The 18,212-nt window shown below is 47.2% G+C and overlaps 1 protein-coding gene across 1 annotated transcript; it reads right to left on the minus strand.

Annotated features, from left to right (window-relative positions):
- Positions 1–14,605: 14,605 nt before the first annotated feature.
- On the minus strand, positions 14,606–15,739 carry LOC123398353. Its single transcript, XM_045092830.1, has one exon. The coding sequence runs from the start codon at positions 15,240–15,242 to the stop codon at positions 14,769–14,771; it is 474 nt and encodes a 157-aa protein (XP_044948765.1). The 5' UTR covers positions 15,243–15,739; the 3' UTR covers positions 14,606–14,768.
- Between the last annotated feature and the right edge of the window lie 2,473 nt (positions 15,740–18,212).

Raw genomic sequence — 18,212 nt, forward strand, 5'->3', positions numbered from 1 at the left:
TCATCGTTACGAGTAACCCCCTTTGCTCAAAGATGACTGGCAAGTGACGGTTTCTCCAACTTTAGTTGAATCGGATTTGACCGAGGAGGTCCTTGGATGAGGTTAAATAGCAACTCATATATCTCCGTTGTGGTGTTTGCGTAAGTAAGATGCGATCCTACTAGATACCCTTGGTCACCACGTAAAACATGCAACAACAAAATTAGAGGACGTCTAACTTGTTTTTGCAGGGTATGATTGTGATGTGATATGGCCAAAGATGTGATGTGATATATTGGATGTATGAGATGATCATGTTGTAATAGAAATATCGACTTGCACGTCGATGGTACGGCAACCGGCAGGAGCCATAGGGTTGTCTTTATACTAACATATGTGCTTGCAGATGCGTTTACTATTTTGCTAGGATGTAGCTTTAGTAGTAATAGCATAAGTAGCACGACAACCCCAATGGCAACACGTTGATGGATGATCATGGTGTGGCGCCGGTGACAAGAAGATCGTGCCGGTGCTTTGGTGATGGAGATCAAGAAGCACGTGATGATGGCCATATCATGTCACTTATGAATTGCATGTGATGTTAATCCTTTTATGCACCTTATTTTGCTTAGAACGACGGTAGCATTATGAGGTGATCTCTCACTGAAATTTCAAGACGAAATTGTGTTCTCCCCGACTGTGCACCGTTGCGACAGTTCTTCGTTTCGAGACACCACGTGATGATCGGGTGTGATAGACTCAACGTTCACATACAACGGGTGCAAAACAGTTGCACACGCGGAACACTCGGGTTAAGCTTGACGAGCCTAGCATGTGCAGACATGGCCTCGGAACACATGAGACCGAAAGGTCGAGCATGAATCGTATAGTTGATATGATTAGCATAGGGATGCTTACCACTGAAACTATTCTCGACTCACGTGATGATCGGACTTGAGATAGCGGATTTGGATCATGTACCACTCAAATGACTAGAGAGATGTACTTTTTGAGTGGGAGTTCTTAAGTAATATGATTAATTGAACTAATTGTCATGAATATAGTCTAATGGTCTTTGCGAATTACGATGTAGCTTGCGCTATAGCTCTACTGTTTTTATATGTTCCTAGAGAAAATTTAGTTGAAAATTGATAGTAGCAACCTTTGCAGACTGAGTCTGTAAAACCGAGGATTGTCCTCGTTGCTACGCAGAAGGCTTATGTCCTTAATGCACCACTCGGTGTGCTGCACCTCGAGCGTCGTCTGTGGATGCTATGAACATCCTACATACACGTTACTGATGACTACACGATAGTTCAGTGCAAGATACTTGATGGCTTAGAAGCAAGGCGCCGAAAACGTTGTAAAACGTCACGGAACATAAGTGATGTTCCGAAGAGATGAAATTGTGATTTCATGCTTGTGCCCTTGTTAAGAGGTGCGAGACCTCCAAACAAGATTCTTTGTCCACAAAGTAAAGGAGAAAAGCTCAATCGTTGAGCGTGTGCTCAGATTGTCTGAGTACGACAATCGCTTGAATCAAGTGGGAGTTAATCTTCCAGGTGAGATAGTGATGGTTCTCCAAAGTCACTGCCACCAAGCTGTGAGAGCTTCGTGATGAACTATAACATATCAAGGATACATACAATGATCCTTGAGCGATTCGCGATGTTTGACACTGCGAAAGTAGAAATCAAGAAGGAGCATCAATAGTTGATGGTTTGTAAAACCACTAAGTTTCAAGAAAGGCAAGGGCTAGAAGGGATACTTCGTGAAACGGCAAAACAGTTGCTGCACTAATGAAGAGACCCAAGATTAAACCCAAACCCGAGACTAAGTGCTTCTGTAATGAGGGGAACAATCACTGAGGCGGAGCAACTCAAGATACTTGGTAGATAAGAAGGCTGGCAAAAGTCGAAAGAAGTGTATTTGATATGCATGATGTTGATGTGTACTTTACTAGTACTCCTAGTAGCACGAGGGTATTGGATACCGGTTCGGTTGCTAAGTGATTAGTGACGCGAAATGAAAGCTACGGCATAAACGGAGACTAGCTAAAGGCGAGGTGACGATACGTGTTGGAAGTGTTTCCAAGATTGATATGATCGCCAAACAGGAGGTGAGAGAATACTCTCGAGTATTAGCAGCTGAATGTGTCAGATTCAACCACACCTGAAAGATTAGTATCTGCAAGCAAAGTAGTAACAACCAAGTAGCGAGTAACAGCAGTGGCAAGGAATAGCAGTAGTGAGAGCAGTAGCAAGTAGCAACAGAGCAAGCGACAGTAGTAACAGCAGTAGCAGCAGAGCAACACAAGTAACAGCACCAGTAGGACAAACTCATTGGCAATGGGTCGGTGATTTGTTTGGATGATATTCATCATGCAACAGTTATAACACGAAGAGATATGTGGCTAGCTCCCGTTCGTCAATGTGATGTAGGCATGCATTCCATGTGTCGTCATACGTTCTTAGGGAAAAGAACATGCATGACATCTGTTGTGCATCCCTCCCATGGCAGCGGGGTCCCAAAGGAAACTACATGATATTAAGGTTCTCCTTTTAATAAAGAACCGGACCAACGCATTAGCACTTGGTGAACACATGAACTCCTCAAACTATGGTCATCACCGGGAGTGGTTCCGGTTATTGTCACTCCGGGGTTGCCGGATCATAACACATAGTAGGTAACTACAACTTGCAAGATCGGATCTAAAACACACATATATTGGTGACAACATAATAATTTCAGATCTGAAATCATGGCACTCGGGCCCTAGTGACAAGCATTAAGCATGGCAAAGTAGTAACAACATCAATCTCAGAACATAGTGGATACTAGGGATCAATCCCCATCAGAACTAACTCGATTACATGATAGATCTCATCCTACTCATCACCGCCCAGCGAGCCTACGAATAGATTACTTACGAACGATGAAGAGCTTCATGGAATTGGAGAGGGAAGAAGGTTGATGATGACGATGGCGACGATTGCCCCTCTCCGGAGCCCAAAACGGACTCCATATCTGCCCTCCAGATGAAGAACAGGTTGTGGTGGCGCCTCCGTATCGCAAACGCGTCGAAATCTTCTCTTTTTATTTTTTCTGGGACGAAAGTGAACTTATAGAGCTGAGATTGGGGGCGGCAGAGCCGTGGGGGCCCCACAAGCTTGCCCACTGCCACCAGGGGGTGGCGGAGGCAGGGCTTGTGGACCATTGGCCCACCCCCTCAGGTGGATCTTGGCGCAGGTATTTTTCATATTTTCCAAAAATGTTCCCCGTAAAATTTCAGGACGTTTGGAGAACTTTGATTTCTCCACAAAAATAACACCAAGGCAATTCTGCTGAAAACAGCGTCAGTCCAGGTTAGTTCCATTCAAATCATGCAAATTAGAGTCCAAAACAAGGGCAAAAGAGTTTGGAAAATTAGATACGATGGAGACGTATCAGTGCCACACCAGTCAAGGTCGTCGCCTGATACGTCTCCAACGTATCTATAATTTTTGATGGTTTCATGCTATTATCTTGTCAAACTTTGGATGTTTTGTATGCCTTTTATATATTTTATGGGACTAACTTATTAACTCAGTGCCAAGTGCGAGTTCCTGTTTTTTCCATGTTTTTGACACCTTTCAGAGGTGGATTTTAAACGGAGTCCAAACGGAACGAAACTGCCGAAAAGAAGATCGGGAAGCCTAAGAATCAGGGCAGGGGGCCTGCAGGGACCCCACAAGCCCCCTAGTCGAGGCCAGGGGGTGCGCCTCCCAGGCTTGTGGGCTCCCTCGGCCACCTCTGCCCTAGGTCTTTCGCCTATAAATTCCCAAAAATACCAGAAAAAATCAGGAGATCATCGAAAGTACTTTTCCGCCGCCGCAAGCTTCTGTGTCTGCAAGATCCCATCTGGGGCACGTTCTGGTGCCCTGCCGGAGGGGGGATTCGGATACGGAGGGCTTCTTCATCAACACCATGACCTCTCCGATGATGCGTGAGTAGTTCACCATAGACCTACGGGTCCATAGCTAGTAGCTAGATGGCTTCTTCTCTCTCTTGGATCTTCAATACAAAGTTCTCCATGATCTTCATGGAGATCTATCCGATGTAATCTTCTTTTGCGGTGTGTTTGTCGAGATCCGATGAATTGTGGATTTATGATCAGATTATCTATGCATCTTATTTGAGTTTCTTCTGATCTCTCTTATGCATGATTTCATATCCTTGTATTTCTCTTCGAGTTGTGGGTTTTGTCTGGCCAACTAGATCTATGATTCTTGCAATGGGAGAAGTGCTTGGTTTTGGTTTCATACCGTGCGGTGACCTCACCAGTGACAGAAGGGGTAGCAAGGCACGCATCGTGTTGTTGCCATCAAGGGTAAAAAGATGGGGTTTTCATCATTGGTTTGAGATTATCCCTCTACATCATGTCATCTTGCTTAAAGCGTTACTCTGTTCGTCATGAACTCAATACACTAGATGCATGCTCGATAGCAGTCGATGTTTGGAGTAATAGTAGTAGATGCAGAAAGTATCGGTCTACTTGTCTCGGACGTGATGCCTATATGTATGATCAATGCCTTAGATATCGTCATGACTTTGCGCGGTTCTATCAGTTGCTCGACAGTAATTTGTTCACCCACCGTAATATTTGCTATTTTGAGAGAAGCCTCTAGTGAACACTATGGCCCCGGGTCTTCTCCACACCATATTTTCATCCTTACTCTTTTACTTCGTTGCACTTTCCGCCTTCAGATCTCACTTTGCAATCAATCTTGAAGGGATTGACAACCCCTTTATAGCGTTGGGTGCAAGCTCTTTTGTGTTTGTGCAGGTACTCTGGACTTGACGAGATTCTCCTACTGGATTGATACCTTGGTTCTCAAACTGAGGGAAATACTTACTGCTCCTGTGCTGCATCGCCCTTTCCTCTTCAAGGGAAAAACCAACGCAAGCTCAAGAGACGTCAGAAGATCTCTATCGCCGTAGCATCGCCCCGGAGCCTGAGGCCCCTGCGAGCAAGGCGAGACAACTAGGGCTTTCATCAGCAACGCTCCGGGCTTGACCGACGACGACGAGGGGGGATCGAAGAGGGAAGGGAGGCGTCCCGGCTAGGATTTCGCCTCTTGGACCGCCCGAGTAGGGCGCCGCGAGGGAGAGGGTGTTAGAGAAAACTAGGGTTTGGAACAATGCTCGATACCCTGGACAGGTACAACTATCATGTATTTATATGAGGGTACGTACAGGTACATATTTATGTTACAACACGTATATCTACTATATACTTAGTCTAACACCCTCCCTCAATCTTAACTATGTCCTGAAACACTCAGGAGGTTAAGATTGTGTCGGCATCCTTCAAAAGAAGGTAAGGGCAAGGGTTTAGTGAAAATATCAGCAAGCTGGTCCTTAGAAGAAAGAAACTTGATCTGAAGTAGCTTATGTGTAACACGTTCCCTTACCGAATGATAGTCAACTTCGATGTGTTTCGTTCGGGCATGAAATACGGGATTTAATGAAAGATATGTAGCACCGATGTTATCACACCAAAGAACAGGCAGCTGAGCTTGAGAGACCTTCAACTCTCTAAGCAATGACTGCACCCATATGATCTGAGCTGTGGCATTAGCAACTGCTTTGTACTCAGCTTCAGTACTACTCCAAGACGCTATAGCTTGCTTGCGAGTTTGCCACGCGATCAAGTTAGGACCAAAGAACACAGCATGTCCCCCCGTGGATCGTCGATCATCAGGACTACCAGCCCAATCAACATCACAAAATGCTGAGATCACACTAGCGGGCGCAGGTTGTAGATGGAGACCATACAAAACAGTGTGACGAACATAGCGCAGAATGCGCTTAACAGCCGACCAATGAGGATCACGCGGTGCATGAAGGTACTGACACACACGATTAATTGCGAATGATATGTATGGTCGAGTAATGAGCAGGTAATGCAGACCACCAACAATGATGCGGTACTCACTAGCATCATGAGAGGAGAGCAAATCTCCATCAAGGGCTGACAGTTTGTCTATGGCAGACATAGGAGTCGTAGCAGTCTTGCACTTCAACATACCCGCACGGCGTAAGAGATCCTGAGAGTACTTCTGCCGAGTGAGAGTAAAACCACTGTCAGAATGAATAACCTCAAGACCGAGAAAATAATGTAGTCTCCCAAGATCCTTAAGAGCAAAATCAACACCCAGAGAAGACATGAGCCGATCTGCAGTAGTGGCCAACAAACTGAGAAGTATGATGTCATCAACATAGACCAGAATGTACATAGTCACCTGAGGTCGCTGGAGAATGAACAAGGATGTGTCAGCTGTAGACGGCACAAACCCATGCGCACGAAGAGCAGCACCAAGTCGTGCATTCTACGCACGAGGATCCTGCTTCAGACCATAGATGGCCTTGACAAGAGGACAGAGATGATGTGGCTGAGCAGGGTCAACAAAACCTGGTGGCTAATGCATATATACCTCTTCTTCCAAAACTCCATGTAGAAAGGCATTCTGAACATCAAGCTAACAAAGTGACCATCCTCAAGTAACAGCGAATGAAAGAAGAACACGGATCGTCATGGGCTTAATAACATGACTGAATGTGTCTTCGTAATCAAGGCCATACCTTTGTTTGAAGCCTTTAGCAACTAATCGTGCCTTGTACCTTTCAATGGAGTCGTTAGCATGTTTCTTTACCTTGAACACCCATTTAGAATTAATGATGTTGACACCAGATGGAGGTGAAACTAGGCGCCATGTATTATTCTTCTGAAAGAGCATGAATCTCCTGCTCCATAGCAGTGCGCCAGTGTGGAATGCCAAGCACTGTTTGAAAATGCCGCGGTTCAGCCGTAGGGTCGGCCTGAGCATGGGAAACACAAGCCGCAAGCCATGCAACGGTGCCATGAGTGCGCTTAAGAGGCTTAAAGATGCCGCTCTTACTCCGCATATGAGGATGCAGTACGACAGGTGCAAGTGTTGGAGAAGCCATCACTTCAGGAGAGCCGACGTCTGGAAGGACACACGACGAGGGAGACACGCCTGCGGGCAAGTCCACAGGCGGCTCCGCCTATGGCGAAGGCAGGGCCGATGCTAGGCCCGGGGTGACCGACATAGACGGGCCAGTTGAGGACGGCCCATGTGAAGCGGAGATCGGGGAGGCCGCCGGCCGGGCGATAGCACCGCACGGGCAGCTGGGCTAGGCGAGGCCGTCAACTCGTCCATCCACGTGCATGGGGCATGCACGTACAATCGACGTCGGGGGCATCCGGCGTAGCAGCGGCAGCTGGGGCAGCTGAGACCACAACATCGTCAAGAAGCTCAAGTCTGGCACCCCATCCAGTTCCTACACCATGGTTAGGTAACAACAGAGGAGAGTATGCAGCATCTACAAATTGATCAGGAAAAACTGGAAAGGAGTGCAACGAGGTAGTGGTGGTATCGGTGGGTGGTGTAAGCGTGGAAAACGGGAAAATAGTCTCATCAAATACAACATCACAGGATATGTAAACACGATTCGTCGAAATGTGGAGAAACTTGTAACCTTTGTGAAGAGGACTGTTGTTAGGGCATATTTCTCTCTAAGTGTTTTTAGTGATTGATGACAATTCCTCTACGGACTAATCATGTGCATTGAGCATTTCAGATATTTCGTATCTAGGCACACGACGATTTGATGCCCCTCAGAAACTCTCGAAGACAGTTGCTTTCTACGTTTCACTTTGGTGGATTTGAGTCGTAGGAAAGCCGTACTATTAAGAGGGGGTCCGCGTTGGAAAGGTTTGGGTGGAATCATCACGTACACTTTTAGTTCACCACCTTTCCCTTTCTACAATGGAGCTCCATCCATATCTTTTATGATTATGCAAAAGGGCCAGCTGTAGTACCGCTGGCACAACGGTAGTACCGGAGGCACAACGGTAGTACAACTCTAAGAGCGATAGTAATTTTTTTACTATCGCTCCATGAGCAGTACTACCACCCTTAGAGCGGTAGTAGTTTTTTACTACCGCTCCGACAGACTTTTTAACATACTCCCCCCCCCCACAGTAGTAGGCACGGTAGTATTTCATTACTACCGTTGTTGGTGAGATGCAGAGCGGTAGTACCACTCTTAGGAGCGGTAGTACGGTATTGCCGCTTGCTATTGCTGTGGTGGATGGGTAACAGTTGGATTTTACCCCCTCCCCCGTATATATAGGTGTCTTCTTCCTCGAGGAGCTCACCTCTTACCTCTCTAAGCTCCATTGTTTCCCTATAAGCTTATTCTTTCCTGATATCTCTCCCTAGACAATCAAACTTGTTGATTTTCTAGGGATTGCTTGAGAGGGCCTTGATGTACACTTGCACCAAGAGATATTTGATTCCTCCCACTAATCCTTTGCAGATCTTGTTACTCTTGGGTGTTTGAGCACCCTAGACGGTTGAGGTCACCTCGGAGCCACATTCCATTGTGGTGAAGCTTCGTGGTCTTGTTGGGAGCCTCCAAGCTTTGTGTGTAGATAGCGCTAACCTTGTTTATAAAGGTCCGGTTGCCGCCTTCAAGGGCACCAATAGTGGAATCATGGCATCTCGCATTGTGTGAGGCCGTGAGGAGAATACGGTAGCCCTAGTGGCTTCTTGGGGAGCATTGTGCCTCCACACCACTCAACCGGATACGTACTTCCTGTCAAAGGGAAGGAACTTCGGTAACACATCCTCGTCTCCATCGGTTCCACTTGCGGTTATCTCTAACCTTTACTTTGTACTAGTTATTGTTGTGGTGTATTCTTTGCTTACACTTGTTATACTTGTAGTTAGCATCATATATGTTGCTCACCTAGTTGTTCACGTAGAGAACCTTTTGTTGCTAACGCTAATTTGTTAAGACAAGCTAAAAATTGGTAGTTGCCTATTCACCCCCCCTCTCTAGTCAACCATATCGATCGTTTCAATTGTACCCGAGAAACACACATTTTTTAGATCGATACACGATTTTATGATTATTGTACGGACGAAGATGTGGCCAATACGCACAACCGAACACTTTGAGAAAGGAGTAATCTGGAGTTTCATGAAGTAACACTTCTTGAGGAGATTTCATGTGAAGAAGTTGTGTGGGAAGCCTGTTTATCGAAAAACAAGCAGTAAGAAATGCATCACTCAAGAACCGAAATGGCACAAAGGCATGTACAGGTAGTGTTAAGCCAGTTTCAACTATGTGACAATGCTTACGCTCAGCTGCACCGTTTTGCTGATGTGTATGAGGACATGACACATGATGCGAGATACCAAGCTTCTGAAAGAAGGTATTAAGATTGCGATATTCACCCCCCAATTAGATTGAACATGGACAATTTTGTGCTTAAGCAACCGCTCAACATGTGCTTGAAATTGCATAAAGACATGGAACACATCAGATTTGCACTTAATAAGATAAATCCAAGTAAAGCGACTAAAAGCATCAATGAAACTGACATAGTAGTTGTGACCACTAACAGAAGTTTGGGCATAGCCCTACACATTTGAAAACACAAGTTCAAGAGGAGCCTTGAAAACACGACTCGATACAGAGAAAGGTAATTGATGACTCTTGCCTTGTTGATAGGCATCACACACTAGAAACTCCTTATTTCTCGACTCAACGGGAAGTTTATGGCGATGGAGCACATGGCGCACAATGGGAGTGGCAGGATGACCGAGGCGAGAGTGCCACTGCAACGATGATACCCGTACACCACTGAAATCTTGAGAAACAAATGGCACATCAAGAGCATATAGGCCATCGCGAGATAGACCACTAAGAAGAACGTCCCTCGTGTCCCGGTCCTTAACAAAAAAATTAAAAGGATGAAACTCAACCAACACATTGTTGTCACGAGTTAATTTAGGAATTGAGAGCAAACTATGTGTAACTGACGGAACATGAAGAATATCAAGGAGACGCAAGTTTTAGTGGCACGTGAAAGAAGATATGCCTAACCAACGTGTGAGATGCGCATACCTCATCCATTGGCGGTGCGGACCTGATCATGACCAGTGTAGGGCTGGCGAGTGGCCAGCTTGTCGAGATGGCTCGTCAAATGGTCCGTGGCATTTGTGTCCATGTACCAGGCAGGATCCACACGGTAAGGAGTAAACCCAGACTCCTCTGTTGCTAGAGCAGCTTGTTTCTCATTGCCTTTCCCATTGTTCCCAATGTTAAGGAAGTCACGTTTGAAGCGACGGTGGCAGCGAGACGCCAAGTGCCCCTCGATGCCGCAGAGCTGACACTCACCCCCGCCACCACATGCCTGGCAGTGGAGCCGCTTGCGCCCAGCCGTGGGGGGAGCGGGAGCGGACGGGCGGGACTGGTGGGTCGGTGATGGCGGCGGAGGCTATTTGGCACCACGAGGCCCCCCATAGTGAGCAACATTAGCTGACGAGCCATTAGTATGGGCCCCAACGGAGCGACGAGCAGAGAGTCGTTGTCCCGTGTTCAGGTGGCGCGCATAGAGATCACGTGGTCGCATTGGTGTGTCACGTCCATTAATATTTTCCACCAGGGAGTCATAGTCCTCATCAAGGCCATTGAGAATGAATGAGGTGAACTCCTCATCACTGAGAGGCTTCCCAATGGAAGACAGTGTATCAGCCAAAATTTTGACCTTGTTGGAAAATGTTGTGACAGAGAGATCATGCTTCTTGATCTCACCCACCTGATTACGAATAGCGGATGAACGTGCCAGCGACTGTGAGGAGAAGCTGGAGTAAAACATGTCCCATGCATCTCTCGACGTTGCGGCAAAGACCACCATGCCAGCCACGGAGGGAGTGAGCGAAGATTGAATAGCACCCAAAATGGCTTGATCCTGGGCAATCCACCGACGGTAAGCACGGTTTGGCACCATAACGGAGCCACCATTCACCAAGGGCATCAAAACCACGGTCGGAGGACACGGTAGCGTACCGTCAACATACCCCTCAAGATAGTGACTACACATGAGTGGAACACCTGAGCGCGCCACAGAAGATAGTTATCAGCAGAGAGCTTCACCGTCACCACATGGGCAAAGTGGAACAGTCCTGGTTCATCCACCGGTGCGGAGAGTTGCGAGTCATACGACGAAGAAGCACTGTACGAAACCAGGGCATCAGCCGAGGGAGGTGCGTGGTGTTGTTGATGATGACCGCAGGGCACCGTGGAGGACACGTCGTAGGACAACAGCAGGGGTGCGACGTACGACGTCGAGGCGGCGTAGGGCGCACCATACGACGCCTCATAGGGCACCGCGGAGGACGGAGCATATGGTGCCGGTGACGGCGTGCCATAGGGCGCGGGATAGGGCCCGTCGTAGGGCACTTGCGCGGGGGGGGGGCATAGGAGCCCAGTCCTGAGGTGCGTCGTGGGACGGGACCGGGACACGAGCGGTCGACGGCATCGGCGAAGGCATCACGGGCGATTGAGGAGGCACAGGTGGATGCGATCCCGACGCGGCCGGCCAAGCCCACGCAAGCGGGACGGACGCCATCAAGGGCGACTCCGTCGCCAGGGTGGAAGGAGGCGGCGCGGCGGCGGAGGCCAACGCGGCGATGACAAAGGAGGCAGAAGCATGGCGTGGATCGAACACTCCGTCTGCTACCATGTTAGACAAAACTAGGGTTTGGAACAATGCTTGATACTCTGGTCAGGTACGACTGTCATGTATTTATAAAAAGGAACGTACATGTACATATTTATGTTACAACACGTATATCTCCCCTAATTATAAAGCGTGGAGCGCTTCTGCCATCCGTCGTGGCAATTTTGCATAAAAACCCGTGTGCTTTCTTGAAATCAACCCGCAGTCCTCCATTAAGTGGAAAAAACGTTTCAGTTTTTCAAAACAACCCCTGTCCCATTACCTCCGTCTTCCCCACCCCGTAGACCTCCTGCCCCCTTCGTATCCAGATCGAGACACAGAGAGAAGAAGAGGGGAGCCACCGCCGCCCGCGTCGTCCTTCGTCCCAGTCGACCCCCGCCGCAACTGCAACGACGCCTCGATCCCCGGCGAGGCAGCGGCTTCCGGCGAGGTCCGGTGAAGGCATGGGCAAGGGGCGCCAGGAATAGCGAGATCCAGTCCGACATGGCTGGAGCTATCGGAGCCCATGGACGTCGGCGAACTCCAAGGTGCGGCGTTGCAGGTCGGGCGGCAGCGGCGGCAGGTTGGGCACCAGAGGCGGCAGCCTGGGCACCAGATCCTTGGCTTCGTCGACGGCGCCACCAGCGCCGCCGCCCTTCCCTTTCAGCTACCTCCCGTCGCAGGACGCGAGGAGCACCACCAACAGCAGCAGGAGCGCGACGGCCAGACGCTTCGCCATTGCTAACCAAGAACCAAAAATATAGTGCGAGTGGAGATCTATGCGACTCCTTTTTCCCCTCTGGAGTGAGCAAACACGCGTTGTGCTGACGAGCGCCGCGTACGTTCACCTGAAGCAAGCAGAGATCTCCAAATATACCAGGAACCTTGCTCCGTCCAACCGTGCGATTATGTTGTCAGGCCCTGTAGGTAAGCCATCTTCATCACAGTAGCTCAAGGACTTTGCTTAGCCATTCTCCCGCTGCTTCGGACCAAGTAATTTAAGTCACATATGCATTTTGATGTTGATCTTTGTATGAGTTACTGGTAGCCTTTTTAGCTGTACTGAAGTTTGATTTCGTGCTCATGGTTTTGTCATTCACATAATTGAAAGAATAGATACATGTTTTTTACTACTGATATCTCAGGAAATTGAATGCTCTTACTTCGTTATGTTATTTAAATTGAATCGGATCTGCTTAAGTTTCTTACTCTGGATAAATTTGGAAGTGACACAATACTTTGGCCTATTTCCAGCTGCACTTTCACCTTATCTTGACTACTATTGCTCTATTGGACTTTTTTGGGGTTTCAGGTTGGGCTTTTGCTGATTCAGTTCTGCACCGGCTGGCACCTCTCTGGATTGGGGCACGAGGTTTTGAATTTACTTGGGAGTACATATTCCAAGGACTTGAAGCAAATGCCAATCTTGTAATGCTACTACATAGTGTGAAAAATATGAAGTCAGGTTCCTTATTTTGGTTATCCTGATTTCAGAAGACTTACTTTTGTACTTCTGCAGGTGATGACCCTCTCCCTTGCTGCATTAGGATCCTTGATGTGGCTGAGGAAGAACAAACCTAGGACTTTAATTCCAATAATTTATGCATGTGCTCTGCTTCTCGCAACAATGCCATCTATCACCAGGTTATCCCACTATCACGCTGCAGTAACCCTCAAAGGGAATAATTATCATGCTCCAACATATGTTGATATTCTTATTTCCTTTTTTTAAGAAACAATTCTTGGTTATGATGTAGCAAGTAGATGTCGGTGAATCTAGCATGATTCACGTTGATGTATGCACAAAATTTAAGTAGATGTGACATTCAATTTTTAACTATATAAGTTTGTTCATGGGTGATTCCAAACGACTGATTGCAATGTTGTTTTAGTGGTAGTTTTTTCAACTTTCTAAGCATATTTTCTTTACACCCGATGCAACGCACGGGCCTTTTGCTATATATTAATAAAGCACACATTGCTTCTGTGGTACGTCATTAAAATTGCCTTCAAAATTGTCTAATATTACCCACCAATGCCACCGATAAATTATAGAAAACGTTTTGCAGGAATCCTGGCATGGGCCGGCCAAAGCATAGGGACCAACTATACTACACTCTGCTCGCTGGAAAATAAAGAGCACGCCCATTTGGGCCAGCCCATGGGCGGGGGGCTGTTTTTTTAGTTCTTTAATTATTATTTATCTGTTTCTTTTTATTTTTTCTAATTCAAGTAAGTCAAAAAAAACTTTCGCAATTCAAAAAAATATATTTACATAAATGTTTGATAAAACATAAAATGTTTGCAAAGTCAAAAATTGTTCGGGATTTTTGTAAAAATGTTTGCATATTAAAAAAATCGTAATTTTGAAGAAAACATTCGTGAATCAAAAAAAGTCCATCATTTTGAGAAATTTCTTTAATGCAATTAAAAAATGTTTGATAATTCAAAAATTGAATTATTCATCAGTTCACAAGAAAATACTTGAAAAAGTTCGTAATATAAAATATTGTTTGGATTTTTTTTAAAAAAGTTCATAAATAGTAAAAAAAATATCAATTTTAAAAATGTTCCCAAATTTGTAAAAATGTTCACGAATGATTGAATGTATGCAGTTAAATACTAATGCTTCTGAGCCTTTTTGATTATATACCTGAGTGAATTTTGAAGAATTAATCGTGAGGGTGGATCAAAATATTATAGTATATTTAAAAAAGATGTTTCTTGAAATTCAGAATAATTCTTTGAGTTACCAAGTTTTTTGACAACCATGATATTTAAAAAAAATGTACATTGTTTCAACTTGTGAATTGTGAATAAAATTAAAGAAAGAAATATTTTCTTGCATTTGTGAATAAATTTTCGAAATCATGCGATGAGATATGGACATAATGTGACCATCGCCATTGAAGATGGTGTTTTTTTTCCTCTGTTGCAACGCACGACCCTTTTAATAGTGTAACAAAGGGCAACTAAGCAGTACTGCAACGAAGGACTCAATTGTTCCATCGCCTCTCAAATGGATCATCTGCAAGCCGGTTGCACACAGAGTAAAGAGGATCTTTGATTTATTGAAAAACGAGTAGTCGTATAGTATATCGCGTGATACAAGCGATACGAGACGCAGCTACCGTCTACTTGACCCAGATATCCATGGAGACGAGATCTAGATATGTACTGTACTAGAGACGAAAGTGGAAGAATTGATGCGTCAAACGATGGCGGCGAGCCGTCGGGAGCAGAGGGAGCAGTGGAAGCGACGGCGGACGCGGAAGCAGAGCGGGACGTAGCAGATCCTGGGGGCGCTCTCCACGTCCGTCGCCACCACGCCGCCGCCGCAGTAGGGGCAACGCCCTGCCGCCTGGTACAGTGGTACGTCGCCACCACGCGCTCCGGCTCGTCGCACACGACCACCAGGCACATCCTTCCTCACCCCACGTCTTCCTCCTCTCGGTGGTCGATACCTATCCTTCCGTTTTCTTCTCTTCTTGTCGCCAAGTCTCGCTGAGTTTCTATCTTGTTCAGCCGTGGAGTCAAGTGAGGTGCCGGTGCCGGTGCGGGTGCGGTTGGGGTGCTCTGTGTTCGGTGCAGCACTCCACGGCTCCGTTTGTGGTTTATTGGAGGAGCTCCGTTTGTGCTTTATTGGAGGAGCAATAATCGAAGCGGATTCTAGGCAGTTAAGCATCTGATTCTTTTTTCTTCTTTCGAAAGTACGTCAACAGGGTACCAACTGAGAACCAGTAAAACAGGGCAACCTACAACAAAGCATCGACAGAGCTGAGCTTTGAGGTCCCTGGGCGTTGATTATCGTTGATTGTTCATGGTTCAAAACATTTGGAATACAAACAACATACAGTGATACCCCTAGGCACACATGGCGGCTCATCGAAAAAGACGCAGCTCCTTTCGCTAATGAGTGGGCTTCGAGATTAGTTTCCGTATGTTCAGAACAAATGACAAGAGAAAAATGCTTTCTATTGGACTCGATCTCCTTCAGAACATGCAGCGAAGCTTCACTCTTATATCTGAGATAACTTTTAAGCAATCAAAAAAATGAATTTTCTTTCGTTTTGTACTACAAAACAAGCACCAAAACATCCGATAGATGCTCGGGTGAAAGCAGCGCAGTCAGGCTTAAAAGAAAATAAAAAAGAAAATACAGAAGAAACAAATACCGACATCGATGGATCGACAAAAATGAAGAAGCCTCACAACCGTTGTGCCCACGAGGGATCTCCCACCAAGCTCGAGGACTCCAAAGCGTCGGTATCAATCAACACCTCCAAAAAAGACCGCGACGATGACGATGTTGCTGGCAAGGGTTTCCCTTGGTATACGGCGAGGCACGAGGAAGGGTAACCCGCGACGCCCTTCAGGAAGGTTCAGCGTCACCCAAAGGCGCCACCGCTTCGGTGTGGGTTGTGCCGAAAGGGGTTTCCCCCGATCCCAACCTGCACCTCGAGCACTTCGGAGCGTGCCACCAAACCGACCTCCACCCTGCGCCAACACGGTCTTGAAGCCCCCAAACTGTCTCACCACGGCATCGCAAGGTGAAGTCTGCACAACGACGAATAGGAGCTGGGACTAGGGGCAGTAGCACCGTCGGCACACGGGAGGGCTCAACCTCCATCGTCAACGAATGTAGCCGACCGGATGCAATAGCAGGAGCATACCAGGCCTGTGGGCCCATTGGCCCGACCGGGATATAAAAGCCCGCAAAGCTCCCGCCATCGCGCTGCAACAGGCACGCCGTCGGCGTTGCCGCCCCCCATCCGAGATGCTCCTCCTCGCCACGTAGAAGACATCAAAGTCGCGCCGGTGGTCGGCCCGCAGGGCCCAGATCTGGGTCGGGGGCGCGCCGCCGGCCACCACGCGCCACCACGCCACCCCGCCGCCAAGGAGCAACAACGCCACCTCGCCCGCCGCCGGGTCACTGGTCCGCCGCCTAGCCGAGCATCACCACCATCGCCCCTGCCTTGGGAAGGAGAGACACGCGCGGGGGTAAAGGAGATCCTGCCACCGCTGACGCCACCCGGGCTAGGGCCGGGGCGGAAGATTTGGGCTCAACCAATTTAGTCAAGCCCGCCGGCGGCGGGGAAGAGGGGAGGAAGGGGTGACGGAGGAAGGATCATGCGCCGCCCCGGCCGCCTTCCGGGGAGGCAGCGCTAGGGCGGGAGAGGGAGAGGGAAGGGGGTCGGGCCTTTGGACGAGCGTGGTCGGCGACAGCGGGCTGGGGGCGTGGCGCGGGGGGAGGGGCGTATCCCTAGCTGGGCGGGGGGCTGTGCCAACTTTCAAGCAATGTAAACCAACGACCAGATTTTGTAGATTCAAAATCTTCTGCGAGGACAAGGGCCTCGTTACAAGCTTGCGCCTACAGACTTGTCGAATCAACCAGCCCATCAAAAACGACTCCCTTCTTGAAAGAGGCTTTTGCCATGTTTTATGTTGGAATTTGCTAGTAGGCCTTTGGCCCAAAGCCTAGCAAATTTATAAAATTTTCATGGCACATTCATGCATTGTTGTGTGTGGTGTGAAGTGGGACTAATATTTATTCACATACCGTTAGTTGGGAGAGAATTGCATCACCTTATAAGGTGAGTTCTTCTCGCACTTGTACGAGCATTGCCACACTTTCATCTTCGTGGAACAATTTTGCTACATCTCTGAAACATAAGAGACAGGAGTTTTCCGTTTCGGATCTCATTGGCTCTCTTGATATTGAAGAGAAGGCGGGAGCAACACACATACCAACAAGCCCAAAAACAACAAGAACAAATCTCAGGGCAAAGGCAAGTTTGTTGCAAAGAACAAACTGTAATACTCTAGCAACTTCAAGAAGAATTCTCATAAGAAGGGATAGAAGAAGAATTCTCATAAGAAGGGGACGGGACTAGGTAAGTCCACTAATGTTGTTATCGTGATACTAATATGAAGAAATCAGGGTACGGTATTTTTCCTACCATTCTTTTAGTATGTCATTCTCCTCATTGGTTAATTGACACCGGTCCTAATGTATATGTTTGTACTGATGCCTCCATGTTTTCTTCTTATTAGGTCACGGGGACTTCTCCTGTGCTGATGGAGAACGGGTCACATGCCAGTGTTCAAGGTGTCGGTACGGTCGATCTGAAGTTTACTTCAGAGAAGATCGTGGGTTTGGGTAACGTTCATCATGTGTCCTCCATCAATTAAAATCTCGTGAGCGGTTCCCGTTTATGTTGAGAGGGTTTTCAGTTGGTTTTAGAGTCCAATAAATTTGTAATCTCTAAGTATGGTCAATTTGTTGGGAAAGGCTATGAGTGTGGAGGCTTGTTTCGCGTGCCTTTGTCAGATATTTACACCAAAGTTATTATAATGTTTGCCACGATAATGAGTCTAATATTTGGCATCACGACTTTGTCATATTGACTTTGGTTGCATGGTGCGGCTAGCTAATATGAGTTTAATTTAAAAATTCACTACTATCAAGGGTTCCAAGTGCCAAGTGTGTGTGTGTGTGTGTGCAAGCTAAGCAAGCTCGCAAGTTGCCGCCACTAGAGCATGTACATTACAATCTTGGTGAGATGAATGGTGTGTTGACAAAAGGTGGAAAGAAATACTTCATGACGTTGATTGATGACTCCACTAGATATTGTTATGTGTATTTTGTGAAATC

Source organism: Hordeum vulgare, chromosome 5H (genome assembly GCF_904849725.1).
Source record: "Hordeum vulgare subsp. vulgare chromosome 5H, MorexV3_pseudomolecules_assembly, whole genome shotgun sequence".
NCBI classification, from domain to species: Eukaryota; Viridiplantae; Streptophyta; class Magnoliopsida; order Poales; family Poaceae; genus Hordeum; species Hordeum vulgare.

Excerpts from the sequence above, each read along its gene's own strand:
- LOC123398353 (XM_045092830.1), bottom strand. The coding sequence starts at position 15,242 with ATGCTTAACTGCCTAGAATCCGCTTCGATTATTGCTCCTCCAATAAAG.